Source organism: Triticum dicoccoides, chromosome 5B (assembly GCF_002162155.2).
Source record: "Triticum dicoccoides isolate Atlit2015 ecotype Zavitan chromosome 5B, WEW_v2.0, whole genome shotgun sequence".
Lineage (NCBI taxonomy): Eukaryota > Viridiplantae > Streptophyta > Magnoliopsida > Poales > Poaceae > Triticum > Triticum dicoccoides.
The window spans coordinates 57831856-57847135 of NC_041389.1; the positions used below are offsets into that span (position 1 = coordinate 57831856).

Genomic DNA, 15280 nt, shown 5'->3' on the forward strand with positions numbered 1-15280 from the left:
CAAATGCCTTAACGTAACCCAACTATAGCAATGGTAACAATAAACTTCCAATCAAAAAAGCTTATGTGGAAACATGGATCATTCTAGGAGTGGAAATAAGCAACATTGCAAAGTGTCAACCATTAAAATCCAAACCCAAAAGAATGCACCAGTTCATCCCTTAATCTCTGAAGTAGGGGGGGGGGGGATAAAGAAGTATCATAAGATTCAATATCTATTCTTTTCAGCATGAGAGAATTCTACTTCAGACATGTGTAGCATAGTTCCTATGTCTCAGCAAGTACTACCTATACAGTGCTCAAACAAAACAATAGTCGCTCCACACCAACAATGACTAAGAGATAGGCTGACTTAAATCTTGAAGCCACGGCTGTTCCTCCTTACCACGAGCCTTCTCAAACTTCCTTTCCTTGGAGTGGCGTAAGGTTTGGTGTGGCTGTGCGACACACCAGGATCCTTACCAAAATGACTCACGGGCATTCTTGGGTCCCCTTGAGAGGATCTGCAGATGCACACATTTACAAATATAAGAGTCCATTCCCAAGACAACTCGAAGGACTACTAACACAAATAGCTGAATTATATTTCTAGAATTAGATTTAAAAGTGCACTTCAACTGCAACCACTACATAATAGTAACGGGAAATCATGTTCTGAAACTAGTGTGCTCGGATTAACGCTTAGCCCATATCACAAATGACTCACAAAGGGAAGTTTTCGGGATTACAATACAATAATGGTGATATGTCAGGATTAAGCACTCATTATCATAGAACCACTCAGTTGAATGTTATTACATACTAGAACTGCAGAATCATTCATCTTGTTGTTATCTTCAACACCCATGAACAGACATAATAATTTGGGTTATAATATAAGATGAGAGAATATTAATTCGGCATGGTTAGTTAGTTTAAAGGATAGTAAAATAAAGAATTGTGAGTTCTTAAATAAGGTGCCTATCAGACCTACCAAGTGACATTCACGACTTGCACCTTCCTGTGTGTGTTTCTTTTTCTTCACTGGTCATCTATTGACAAAGAACATGTTATAAAACATGAGCAATAGAAGATTTGTGTATTCTCATTCCGGTTCTGCTACCATATCTATGTATCAGGCTAGATTAACAGGTAAACAGCTAGTAGGGCTCCCGCTTTTTTCCTGGGTGCAACAGCTGATTTGTCCTTTGTAAACATATAATTGAGTTACTTGAAATGTTTTTTGAGAAACTTTGAGTTACTTGAATTTATTTTACTGACAACGGATAAATACTACTATGACCATGCAGAAGTGCAGTTTAGAGCTCAATCTCAAAGTTTTCGAGAAAAATAATGGAGAGAGCAATGTTTGAAGAACAGGAAGACTGCGGTCTAGTTGTTTTGGGTGATAGCACTCAGGTAGGTCTACAGTCTAGTTACATCACACAACACACCAAATATATCGCTTATCGTTGATACAAAACACGCGCGGTCGTTGTACAAACTGATTCATGTATGACAAAAAATCACAGCAAAATGAATCATCTTGGAACCAACAATTGTTCTTTGTGTAGTGTTGCACAGTAATGAAGTTTACCATGGCGCGATGGCAATATTTTACAAGGAGATCAAGGTCGCCTCGCTAACAGGCATCCAAAAGGGCAACTCCTTAAAACCTAAAAGAAGATCAGACTGCACTACATAATACTAACTACAGAGTGTGGTGGCCAAGGCTCAGCTGCGCATGCGGAGGCGCACAGGGATTCCAGTAGTGAATCTAGGTAGTACTGCTTCACTGAAAACAACACACAAAGCACGCATTGTAACACTAAATCATCACAATTGTATATTCACGAATCCCAGTTGTTGTCTTACCCAGCCAATAACAAACACATTGAAACTTCACCAGGTGAAAATACATAACAGAAATTCTTACTAAGAGTTATCAAGACTACAAACACATACATATACATATATGCTGCAGGATTAAGCGTCATTATCACAAAAAACAGAGTGTGTTCTCAGGATAACACAAATACACATTATGCTATCTCAGGATTAAGCACTTATTATCATAGAATAACTCTGCTTGGACGTTATTACATACTAGAACTGCAGAATCATTCATCTTGTTGTGATCTTCAACACTCATGAATAGACACAATGATTCGGATTAGATATAAGATGTGAGAAAATTTAACAACAAATATTAATTTCGGTAGGTTTAGTTAGTTTAAAAGATATTAAAATAAAGTATTCCGAGATACGAAATCAGTGCCTATTAGACCTACCAAGTGACATTCATGACTTGCACATTCCTGTGTGTATTTTTCTCCTTCACTGGTCATCTAATGACAAAGTACGTGTTTTGACAACACGAGCAATAAAATATTTGTGTACGCTCATTCCGGTTCTGCTACCGTATCTATGTATCATGCTATATGAGAGGTAAACAGCTAGCGGGGCTCCCGTTCTTATCCTGGATTGCAACGACTGATTTGTCCTTTGTCAACATATAATTGAGTTACTTAAAAAATTTTACAGACAAACGATTAATACTACCATGACCATGCAGAAGTGCAGTTTAGAGCTCAATCTCAAAGTCTAAGAGAAAATAAAACAGAGAGCAATTTTTGAAGAACAGGGTCTAGTTAATTTGGGTGATAGCACTGAGGTCTACAGTCTAGTTACATGAGAAAAGACACGCCAAATTTATCATTCATCATTGACAGAAAACAAGTGCAATCATCGTAAAAACTGATCTCTATATGATCCAATTCACAGCAAAATGAATTGTCTTGGAACCACAAATTGTTCTTCGTGTACTGTTGGACAGTAGTAATTAAGTATACCACAGCTTGATGGTTGTGGGCACACAAATCATGAGAAAAGGAGTGGAGAAGCTGAGTAGCTTACCTATGCCGTAGTAAAAGAAGAAGCGGCCATCCGAGGCGCAGGGGGAGCCACAAGGGGGAGTGTGCTTCTGTGTGAGCTGAGCCACAAAACGGAGCTCCCTCTTCTTATCCAGCTCTTCAACACGCCCTTGAGCACACTTGTGAAGGACCTCCAGTGGGTGGTGAAGATCAAGGTGTGAGTCCACTGAGAGTATCAAAGTTTGAATTAGAAATGTTAGTTGCTGATTAGACAAGAGGCCATGCATTGCAAGCAGTAAATATGTTAACGGGTTGAAAAGAAAACTACTTCCTGCAATTTCAAAGGACATGATAAACATAAACATAGAGAGAGAAGCCATGCAACTTATTATCCTATACAAAAGCCGGAGGAGCTCAGTTCTGAAGTATTTCTCCTATACCTTAATATTCTACTCCCTCCATCCCATAATATAAGAACGTTTTGCAAGATGTTTTCAGCTTGCAAAACGATGTTGCATTATGGGACGGAGGGAGTAGTACAGTTGCTTAAAGCTGCACAGTTGATGTTTTGATGTGAGATTCACTGAGATTGAACAATGGATATTATCGCTAAACAAGAGGATCACATTGATCTTTTCCAGACAATCAATCCCGCAATTGATTCAATAATAATCAGGAAGTAGGTGGTGCTCAAAACATAAGTATCTATAGATGCAAAATTGATCAATTAGCTTGATTGGGAAGTGTCCTGAACCTAAGGATTCCACCAAATAAGAGAAACGCCAATAGGCTAGAGCTCATTTTACAAAAGTAAGTGTAAACCTTGAGCTTATTCCTTCAACCTATGCAGAAGGTTAAGACCCTCAATATAACACGAGAGAATCAGAACACTAGCAGTTATAGTTCATATTGGAGGTCTGCCTAGACTCTGAAACTTATGAAGGAAAAAAAGCAATGAACTTAAGTTGACATACATCATTCAGAATGTAGAAGATTTCGCCTTGCGAAACATGAAACGACAATGGAAAGGGAATGCCAGCTGTAAAACATAACATCATTCACACGATAAAAATGTTATCAAACTAGTTGTGGTGTGAGAGGGAACTAGCAGAGTGAGGCAACATTGAACATCCTGCGGCAGCAATCGAAGAACTCAATATTTCTGCACTGTACTAGTACTACTAACTATGGAATGCAGTGTACTAGTAAAAACGTATTGCAAATCACAGATGACATGGGTGGAGGTAGAGCTAGACTCACCTAACCTATGGTCTCTGTCGGTCGTCGTGCAGGTTGACGCCATGGGTGCGTTGAGGATGGTCCTCGACCTTGGGCTCCTAGGCAGAAGTGGTCGATGCGTTTGCTCCTGCCCAGATTACTTACATACACCGGTGCACGGATTTCAGAATCGAAACCAAATCAGAGATGCAAGAGAGGGAGAGGGAGAGGGAGAGGGCTTACCTAAAGGAGGAGGCTTTGCTGCGGACGAGGAGTAGGACGGGGTCATGCGCGACTTGAGCTCGCGCGGCGAGAGCCACCGACGCCGGTGAAGGCGAGCAGGGGCGACGACGGAAAGGACGAGCGAGTTGAGCAAGGTGGCCTCCGGCAACATGTTCCCGACAAGGGAGCCGACCTCCGTCCTTGACGACGGCGCTGGCGGATCTGGGAGGGAGCGCCGCTGACCTGGTCGCTCGCTCCATCTCCCCCTCGCCTTCGCTTCTCTTCTCTTCTCTTCTCCTCGGATAAGGGGAGGGGAGGGGAGGGGCGGCGGCGATGCGGGAGAGAGCGGCGGCGGCGGCGATGTGGTGGACGCGGAGAGGTCGGGGGAGAAACGTGGGTGGGTGGGTGAGTGGGGAGATGATTCCGGTGGTCGCTGGCTCCCTCTCATTGGTTAATCCAGAGGTGCCACGGATCCATGTCCGTCTTCACTAAGATCTCAACCGTTTATCCACATCCGACGGAACACAGACGGCCCGCTGTTTGAGGAGAGAACGGGAGCAATAAATGAGCCGGGTAGGGAGGTGGGAGTTGGTTGAGGGAACCGAAGGGACCAACGGTGTAGATGCGCGCGTAGGGTGGCGAGGACGTTGGCTTCTAGCTAGGTCGTCCAAGGTGTTCGAGGATGAGCCCGTTGGCCTCCACCATGCTGAAAACGAGGCCAAAATCGTTCGAGTCGGTTGAGAGGACGAAGCTGGACGTGCATGTCTCCGAGCCTGATCCAATCGATGAGCGTCCTACTCAGGTGTCCGTTCGTCAAACAGGGGCCGCGGCCCTTCGACGCTAAGTTGTTGGACTTCATCCGTCCTATTGCCGTTGTCGTCCAAGGCTAGCTAGGTTGCTCGAGTAGTTAAATAGTGTCCATCGCAAAAAAAATAGATCGACAGATAGTGTTATAGCAATAACTCTCCTACATGGCACATCACATGAATGGTTAACAAAAGTCAATGCCAGTCAACACAAGTTAAGGAAGTCAACAACACTCCAAGCAAGCTCTCATGGTTCCAAGCAAGCCACTCGTCAACTAAAGCCGAAGTAAGGCTTCATGGTCCATGATGCGAGTATTTGGGCGGGTGGCTTTCAAGCGACGCATATCAGGCGGAAAACACATGGTGCGAGAAATTTGGTGGGAAACGTTCAGGCGGGAAACACACGGTGGCAAAACATATCATGAGGTAGTACTTACGAGTGCATGCACGCATGGCTTCAATTTTCCATGTCGATCAAACGAAACCAACATATGCTTTGTTTTTCCAGAACAATGGATGCATGCATGTCGATTATCAACCTGATACACTAAGACAGGGGCACAAGCTTGCACGCATGCCCCTTCTCCGCGCCCGCCAGCCCGGCTGCACTTCCGTACACGCCACCCCCTCCCCCGCCTGAGCCGGTGAGGTGGGCCGCACTCAGTGCGGTCTCTTAGACTAGCCACAGTGGGAGTAACTTCGGTAGTAACATCGAGTCCAACTCAGCAAATTTGCTTATGTGGCAATGAGTTAATGAGGAGAGATGTAGTACTAGTAACTTAGCTAGTTGCTGTAACATCACATGTCCCAATGCAATATGAGTCTATCACCTAATAAATGAAGCTTTGTATGTTACCACACTTATGTTACTAGTGTATGTTACTATGCATTGTGGCTAGTCTTAGTTTTCATTCTGAGTCCCTCCATCATTGCGCGTGGGTTGTCGCCCCCTCATGTAGCCCCGTCTCCTTCTCTCATACACCTAGGACCTCGCTGCCAACCGTATGGAAGAGGAGAGGGGCGGTACAACAAATCTGTTGGTCGGTTCGCTTTATCTGAAATCCGACACTCGGTTTTGTAGCTTAGGAACCACACAACTTGCTTGTAGCTTAGGAACTCAAATTCCTCATTGTGACGTCTTTGTTAATTCTGGGAAGAATTAATAATACTAGTGATCATTGGAATAGTTTTTTAGTTGCTTTTTCAGTAGGATAACAAAAAATGTTATTTCGGGGAAAAGGAGTATACATACCTCAACAAGTTGTGTGATCATGGAACCCTAGGGGCTCTATCATTTCCAACTCATTTCACAATGAAGGCCACGTCGTTCTCTCTCTCTCTCCCAACCCAAATGGATGTACTCGGTGATACATGGGAGAAACTCTAGGAGATTCCTTAAAACTCGAGCCTTTATAATGGTTTTGAAGGGGCCTTTAGAAAGAAAGGAAACTCTAGAGCAACTTGGCAAAGTCATATTCCCTAAAACTGCAACCACTATCATTCTAGTGCTCGAGACTGGTAGATGTACTGGGCTATCTAGCGCATGAGGTGCGCCATCGACACGTCGACCTTTCCATTTTTGGAAAGTCATGCATGATCACACTTTCCAGTTCTGGATTTTGTCCCTTTTGACATGTTTCAAAAATCCATGCGTACACTTCAAAAAATGCTTGTGGCAACTTAACAAAAATTCAGTTGGAAATGTCAAACTCTCGGGATATTTTTTTGGGAGTACTTTTTAGACTTTCAAACTTTAAGAATGTTGAAAAATCTGAAACCTCAACTTTCAACAGTTTGAACTCTTAAACTTTCAGTTTTTTTAGAACTTCACGGGAGGTGAGGGCCAAGACGCCTCCACCCTGCACCTGGCCGTAGCATCAACTTCCTTCCTCTCATTCGCTGGCGTCAGCTTGGGGATTGTAGATCGTGGGAATCAAGTAGCAAACGCAGCGGGGGACGACCGGGAGTAGTAAGCCGCTAGCTATGATTAACATCCAAATTCGAATCAACTTATACGAGTATATACTCCCTCCGTACGAAAAAACTTGTCATCAAAATTGACAAAAATAGATGTATTTAAAACTAAAATACATCTAGATACATCCCCTTTTATCCATTTTGATGACAAGTATTTCCGGACGGAGGGAGTAGTTAGCACTAACGGGCAAGTAGCAAAACACACATATATATACACGAATCTCGCGACAAACATACGGCTTCCGATCCTATATACAATACAGTATTCCCTCTGTTTCTCTTTAGTTGGCATATAAGTTTTGGTCAAAGTCAAATTTTGTAAAGTTTGACTAACTTTATAGCAAAAAAATATCAACATCTATTATTCTAAAGTTATATGTTATGAAAATGAATTCATCATGCATATAATAATATTGATTTTATAGTGCGAATGTTGATATATTTTTCTACAAAACTAGTCAAACTTTAAAAAGAAACCGAGGAAGTACAAAATAGACTTTTTAATACAGTAGAAGAATAGAAATCCCGTATCTCTCTCGGGCGCATGTGCATGTGTGTGCTACTGTAGCTGTAGGTTTGATTAGATTATTAGATTTGGAGATGGATCGCTGATGTACGATACGATTCATCAGAGGGCCGCCGGGGAGGAGATGGTGCCACGGAGGAGCCATTAGTTCATGCCGCCGTCCGGACGCGGGAAAGACGTACGGGCACACCGACAATTCCTTAGCCAGGCTCGATCTGCAGGTTGGTTTACATCGATCGCGATTCTCGCCGCCGATGGAGCGCATGCATCATATGCATGCATGGACGTGCACGGCGGGGTATGTACGGTCCCCCGACCGGAGGGAGAGGTTGGGAGTTCTTGCGCGCGGTGGCTTTTGGGGTACGTGCTCCGTTCACCGAACTCGGAGGTCGAGTCGAACGAACGACGGAGGAGCACCGGAGGCGTCCGACGGTGGCAACCAAATCGCCATGGCCGGAACTGGGGAACCTCCGCAGCGGGTGGATTTGTGAGTCGAGAACTCTGAGAGTTTGACCCCGTCGAGGAGTGAGTAGTCCGTGGCCGTGGTCGATTACCGGGCAGCTTCATGTCATGTCGGCACGCGGAATGGGAGAAAAGGTTGCTTCTTTGCTCGGAATTCGAACCGGCCGAAGTCGACGGCGGACGTGGTGGTCCGGGAGGGTGCGGAACGGCAGGGAGGGAGGTCCGGCTGGAGGTGGAGCCGCCGATGGCATGTAGATTCCTTCCGAATGTGGAGGAGGAGGAGGAGATGGGGCCACGGCCACGGCGGAGCCATGCCGGAGGCAGGGAAGACGACCAGCGATTCCTTGGCTGTTGGTTGAGTGAAATTAATAATCAGGATGGCGACGATCCATATGGCGCCGTTTTGGTCGCCGATCACATCACAGTAGCGTGCACTAGGTGCGCGCGGCTGGCACCATCGCCGGCGTAGACGTGTGCAGTTGGGAGAACGATTGTCGCCGCCGTACGTCTTGGGTGCCGATGGAGCACATGCACATGCATGCATGGACGTGCACGGCCACGGCGTGGTATGTACGGCCCCCGGAGGGAGAGGTTGGGATGGGAGCTCTGGCGGTGGCTTTTGGGGTACGGGCTCCGTCGACCGAAATCACCATGGCCGGAACCGGGGAAGGTAGCTACTAGCTAGGCTCCCTCCGCGGTAGGTGGATTTCTGAAAGGTTGGGCAACGGCGACGGTCGAGCTTCACGTGGGAGACGGCGACGCGCAGAATGGGAGAAAGGTTGTTGCCTGGCTCGGGCTCGGAATTCGAGTCTGAATCGACGGCGGCCGTGTTGGTCGGTCGATTGGGTGGTGGTCCGGGACCGTGAGGCTTGAGGACTCGCGCGCGGATGGCAGCGTGAGGCTACGGCAGGCGATTGAGGTCTCCTCGCCGGCGCCGGCGCCGGCGTGGGAAGTAGGAGAGGTTGGTGTCGTGGGGAAAATTAAAGAAAGAGGAGATGTGGAGTTTGCGCTCGCTCGCGACGGAGAAGAGAATTAAAGGGTGTTTGTTTCCGGGGACTTATTGGCTTAGGAACTTAAAAAAGTCCCTATAAGTCCCATCTAAACCAAATAGGAGGGACTTATAGGGACTTAAAGTGGGCAGTTGGGACTTATGAAATAAGACTCTCAAGGAGGGACTTATATGGACTTATAGTTATAATATGGTCTTATAGGGACTTATAAGTCTCAGGAACCAAAAAGATAGGGACATTTTAGAGACTTGAGACTAAAAAAAATCCTAGGACCAAACAGGGCCTTAGAAGGGAAGAAGAAGAAGAAAAGAGAATGCAAGGGAAGGAAGCGTGCCATCCATTGACTCGCTGGTTTCAGTGCACGCGAGCGCGTCTCCACAAGATCGTTTCCATCCATCCATCCAACCGCTCTCTCTGTCCTGTCCTGCTCGGAAACCAGCCATACTCATAATACTACCAAGTCACCAAGTAAGTGAATAGGGTACGAGCAGTGGCTTACAGGGAATACTTTATTGGCATCACCGATGCAGTTGCAGACGGAGCCGGACTGACCCCGATAAAAGATCCTGATCGATCAGTCAAACTCCTCAAGCTTCAGCATTGACAGAGCCGAGCTTTTTGACCATGCTCCGCAGGTTCTCCCAGGACACCCCGCCGAGCGCCGCGGCCTCCTCCGCGTTGACCTTCGACCCAGCCGTGCTCCCCCGCATGTCCTCCGCCTTCATCGCATGCTTGACGTGGCTAGCCACCTGCTCCCTCCTCACCTTGTCGTCAAGCCGGACGCCCACACCCCACACCTCGCAGGCGTACTTGCAGTTGGTGTACTGGTCGACGAACCCCGGCCAGCACACCATCGGCACTCCGGCAGCCACGCTCTCGCAGGTCGAGTTCCACCCGTTATGCGTCAGGAAGCACCCCACGGCCGGGTGCCCTAGCACCTGATCCTGCGGGCACCACGTGGTCAGGAAGCACCGCCCTGCAGTCGCCGCGACGAAATCCGCCGGCAGTGAGCTCAAGCCAGCGGCGAGGACGAGGTTGTCCCAGATGGACCAGAGAAACGGTTGGCCGCTGGCGGCGAGGCCCCACGCGAACTCGGCGAGCTGGTCGGTGGAGAGGACCGTAAGGCTGCCAAAGTTGGCGTACACGATGGAGCCCGGTTGTTGCGTTTCCAACCACTCGAGGCACTCGTTGTCCTGCTTCCACAGGCCCATGCCGCTGGCGGAGCCGGAGGCGTCGTCGTCCCTTGGCCTTAGGTGGTGGTTGAGGAGGGGGCCTAGGGGACCGACAGTGTAGATGCGCGGGTATTCGGCGCGGAGAGCGGCGAGGACGTCGGCTTCTAGGTCGTCGAAGGTGTTGAGGCTGAGCGCGCCGGCCTTGGTGCAGCCGTTGGCCTGCACGATGTTGAAACGGAGGCCAAAATCGTCCGGGTCGGTCGTGCAGACGAAGCTGGAGGTGTCTCCGAGGCTGATCCGCGGCATGCCCGGGATCCAGTCGATGACCGTTCTACTCAGGTGTCCGTTCGTCAAGCAGCTCTCGTCTGCAAACATACGTATGTAATAACAGTACAAACAATGAAACAAATACTAGTAAGTTTACTGTAAGTTGCTCAAAAAACAAAGGTTTGCCAAGTTGCTCGAAAATTTATAATAAGTCAATGTTTTCTTATTTTTTGAATAAATTAAGGCAATGTTTCGAGGCAAAGAGTTGTAAAAATCACATTGAGTTTTGAGAAACGGATTTTTTTTATTGTTTCTCAATTGGAGCATGCAAAAACTCCAAACCAAACTAGATCAACGCACCCTACACTCTTAGCACCTAGGAGATCGACAAGTGGACAGAAGGAGCTAGCGTGACTCGGGGAAGACATCACAAATAAGCGCTGAAGATGGAGTGCATTGCATCCCGGATGCCCATGCTCACAACACCAACCAACACATGACAACACGGCGCCCCAAGCCTCGCCGCCGAGGCAAAAGAGGCAACCCACACCAGCTACTCCTCCGGAAGACACCCTGAGCACCCAAGCAGCATCTCCAAGGAGAGGACGACGCCATGGCGCCAACGCTGCATGACCCGGCAAACCGAGCCTAAGGTTTCCCCGGGTGCCTGATCAGGGGATGGACATGGCCATGACAATGCCTCCAGGGAGGAGACGAAGCCCACAAGGCGTCATTGTTGCCCGCGGCCACAACAACCCACAGGTTTCTCTTCGGCCATGTTCATCAAGTTTCGATACTATGCCTTTATAATCTCTCGAAACCTCCAAAAAGATTTATTGAGCAATTTTTTCACCGTCACCAACCCATGTTCCACAACAATCTAATCTAGAGCTATTTTTGATACCTTGTCAGACTAGGAATTCACCGTTGGAGCTATCTTCATCAACACCGTTGGAGTTATATATATATATATATATATATATATATATATATATATATATATATATATATATATATATAAAGAGAGAGAGAGAGAATGAGAGAGAGAGAGAGAGAGGAGTTGGACCTCATCGTCGTGAGTCCCGATGTAAAATATCCCTCATCGCGGGACTATTGAGAATTCATCTCAAAGGGGCGGAAGTCACGACTTACAAGGCCACACTTACCACTCAATCTGCTCAACAACATTACAATGTATGACTAAGTGCATAATCAGGATCTCCCGTGGAGATTTTAGATAAAAGGCATGCGCGCGACTTTATAGATAAAGACACCAGACAGAGTTCGGACACTAACAACCAACGAGACAGACAGATGAAATGTTGCCCCAAACGTGGGCTCACCCGAAGTTTAAAGGAGAGATACATGGCTCCCAGGCCAGCACACGTACGGCACGCAGGCCGGAGGAACTAAGAATGACATAGCCAACAACTAGTCAACGCCAAAGCAACTAAGCAACATGCTCCTGTCTGGCTAGGGAAGACGCCGAGGCCCGCACTTTAGATATCAGGAGATCAAGAGCATCCCAGTCCTCCGTCTTAGTAAATGATCTCCACTGCTTACAGGAACATACATGATTTAAATAAGCGATCAGCAGGCTTAGCAGGGAAAACATGGTCGATGGTAAATTTTATTCCTAGTTGTCCATAAAGACCAGCACATAGCTCCAAGGCCAACCGAGAAGACCCTTTTAGAAACGCCAGTCAAAGAATTAGCAAGGGCCCGAATCTTAGAGAAGGATGAGGGGTCCCATGAGACCTGGAGCCAGGATCTAACACATCTCCAGACCAACTTGGCCAGAACACAGTGGAAAAAAAATGTGATTCGTGTCCTCCAAAGCACCGTAGTGGGCGCAGAAATCCGATCCCGGGCCATTCCTCTTATGGACCTGGTCCGCCGCGGGCAAACGCCCTCGAAAAGCTTGCCACATGAAGATCTTCACCTTTGGGGGAATACGAGCCCGCCAAACCAGATTAAATCTGTTGGTGGGAGATCCGCCAACAAGCTTTGAATATAAATACTTAACCGAAAAATGAACTGGAGAGGTATGGGGCTAGACCACCGAGTCCACATTCTCCAAGAGCGTAGGGAAGAAAACAGTAAGTCTTTGCCAATCTTCAAAATCTACATGAGATAGGGAATGACGAAAAGACCAAGTCCCAATTATTAGCCGAGAGCTCGGCGATTGAGATGTTTGGGTTGGGACAATAGGAAAAGAGTGTGGGAAAACTCACAGACAGAGGTGAGTCTCCACACCACCAATCAAGCCAGAAGCAAACAGAGGAGCCGTCCCTGACAACAAACTTATCATGGGCCAAAAACAAAGGCCTAACTTTGACCAAATCCTTCTAGAATTGTGAGCCTCCGTGCGCAGAAGCTAACAACGGGATAGAAAGAGGGAAGTACGTAGCTTGAAGGATAGAGAACCATAAGGATCCAACTCCTGTTGTCATAATTTTTCACCACCATGTAATCAGTAGGCATTTATTCATGATGGTAGTGTTAATAATGCCCAACCCCCAAAGGTTTTTTGGTCTACACATAAGTTTCCACCTGACAAATCTGTATTTGCGCCTATTGTCTGCCACATTCTAGTAGAAAACACCTCTATGCTTATGAAAGCACGTGTGCGTGCCAACCGAGAGCAGATAGAAGCACATGAAAAACATTGGTAAGGAGGATAAGCAAGCGTTGATCAGCGCCACTTTCCCAGCATTAGTATTGTATCTATCTCGCCAAAGGAGGACCCTATTGCCCACTTTAGCCACGGCAGGAGCAAATTCTTTCTCATAAAGCATATCAGGGGAGATAGGGAGGCCCAGATATTTAAACAGGAAAGGTCCCAGCATACAATTGAGGAGGTGGGCCACCCTTAAGGCCTCGATATTATCCACACCAGTAACTATGACCTCACTTTTAGAGAAGTTAATTTTGAGACCCGACAGTGCCTTGAAGCACAAAAGAATAAACTTGAGGTGAGCGATGCAGGATTCATTTAGGTCTACCATAATGATAGTGTCATCCGCATTTTGGAGATGAGTGACCCCTTCAGCATCGATCTTTTTTGATATAAATTGGTTCGAGGTGTTACCTTTGAGTGGCACGTAGCCTCTTTCCGTTAGCTCCCGGAGCCGCATGTGGGCCATCAGCGATGCAGCGCTACAAGTCCAGAGCACCATGCTCGGCACGCCCAGCTCCCGCGCCACATCCAGCGCGAAGCTCATCAACACCGTCGGCAGCATGCAGGTCACCGGTGGCACGCCTGGGGTGCCGTTGAGCCGCAGGAGGAGCTCCTTCAGCGGCTCCGCGGACCGCTGGCTCGTGGCGGCAGACAGCCTGAGGTCGTAGTCCTCGACGTCCCGGTCAAGGTTTTGGATCCCAAGTGGACATTTTTTCTCGAGGGGCACCGGAATTTGCGGTTACCATGGTAACCGCGAAACACCGGAAAAAATTCAAACGAAATTTGAAATTAAATTTTGAATTCAAATATTTTTGAAATCGATATAGATAGAGGTTTAACTCCCGAAGTTATCACTTATCTGCTCCTGGCGTAGTGGCTATTCAAGCCGAATTCCCCCTTGCTAAAGAGTTACGAGTTCGACAACTGTCCAGTCCAACAAATTTCTAGCTTTTTTTAACTTTTGCATATCAAAAAGAAATTAAAAAGCGTATGTCCAGATTCGAACACACAACGTGCTGTTGAGGAAAGGCTGGCGTTGCACTAGGCCACGACTACTTTCGTTAAAATAGAAGAGATGGCCTTTATTTAACTACACTCTGAGCGTTTGAATTCAAAATTTTCAAGATTTTTTTGCCCGGTATGAGTGTTTCTCGAGGAGGGGGGGGGGGCAACAAACGTGGTAACCGGGCGAGATAGCAAAATTTCGTTCGATTACCAAAACAGTGGTCCCGGTCAGCTTCCACCATCCCGTCCGGGATCGCCTCGAACCGGAACCCCTCGTGGGCACGCACTGCGGCGGCGCCCTCCGTGGCCTCCATGACGCGATGGTTGTGCTTGGTGTTGACGAAGGTGATGTAGACGCCATGGTGGTGCAGCAGCTTGGCCAGCTGGAGCGCCGGGTTGATGTTACCGGAGCTCGGGTGCGGCACCACCACGGCGTGCGGCGTCGCCATTAGTTCGTTCGTTCGGCCGTACGGAGCTGTGCAATGTGCATACTATCCTTAACTAGCTAAGCTGTAGATGCCCTAGCTAATTAGATCGTACTTTGATGTGTAGATCGATCGGATCGAGGTCTACTCCCTCCATTCCAAAATATAGTGCGCTCGAGTTTCTGAGGTCCAATTTTGACCATAAATTTAACCAACAAGACCGACTGCGGCGGAAGGAAAAATTACATAATTGAAAACTCCTTTTGAATAGGAATTCACTGGTATAACTTTTGTTCCTACCGCAGTGGGTCTCATTGGTTAAATTTATGGTCAAACTTGAAGCACGGAAATAGAGGAAGCACTATATTTTAAAACAGATGAAGTAGGTGGCTGACATTAGCGACTAGATCCATCCAAGTCTTTCTTTCTGAAAAAGGATCAGAAAGGGATAGAATTAGTGTAGGTGAGTATATTCCAAAATACAAGACATGGGACAACAAGATGTCTCATAGAGATAAGATGAAAATAATTCCTATCTAATCCAGTGCAATCTCTAACTTCTTCCCGCATAGTCGCAGTAGTAGCGTTGCAAATAACAGGAGTGTCGCGGACGATCAAACTTCAGACTTCGGAGAATAGAAGCCGGCAAGCCGACATCC

At 47.1% G+C, this 15280-nt stretch overlaps 1 protein-coding gene across 1 annotated transcript; it reads right to left on the reverse strand.

Annotated features, from left to right (window-relative positions):
• Positions 1 to 9659: 9659 nt before the first annotated feature.
• LOC119309038 (7-deoxyloganetin glucosyltransferase-like) lies at positions 9660 to 14645 on the reverse strand. The gene is made up of 3 exons (XM_037585148.1): positions 14416 to 14645; positions 13603 to 13865; positions 9660 to 10609 (listed from the first exon to the last, which is right to left on the reverse strand). Exons 1-3 carry the CDS (start codon positions 14643 to 14645, stop codon positions 9660 to 9662), a joined length of 1443 nt encoding a protein of 480 aa, XP_037441045.1.
• Positions 14646 to 15280: the final 635 nt, after the last annotated feature.

Bases quoted from the DNA above. Each gene is read 5' to 3' on its own strand.
- LOC119309038 (XM_037585148.1), bottom strand. From the start codon at position 14,645: ATGGCGACGCCGCACGCCGTGGTGGTGCCGCACCCGAGCTCCGGTAAC. The intron at 13,866-14,415 runs CTGTTTTGGTAA...TGACCGGGACGT, and splicing joins GTGGAAGCTGACCGGGACCA to CGAGGACTACGACCTCAGGC. The intron at 10,610-13,602 runs GTAACACCTCGA...GTATGTTTGCAG, and splicing joins AGGCTACGTGCCACTCAAAG to ACGAGAGCTGCTTGACGAAC.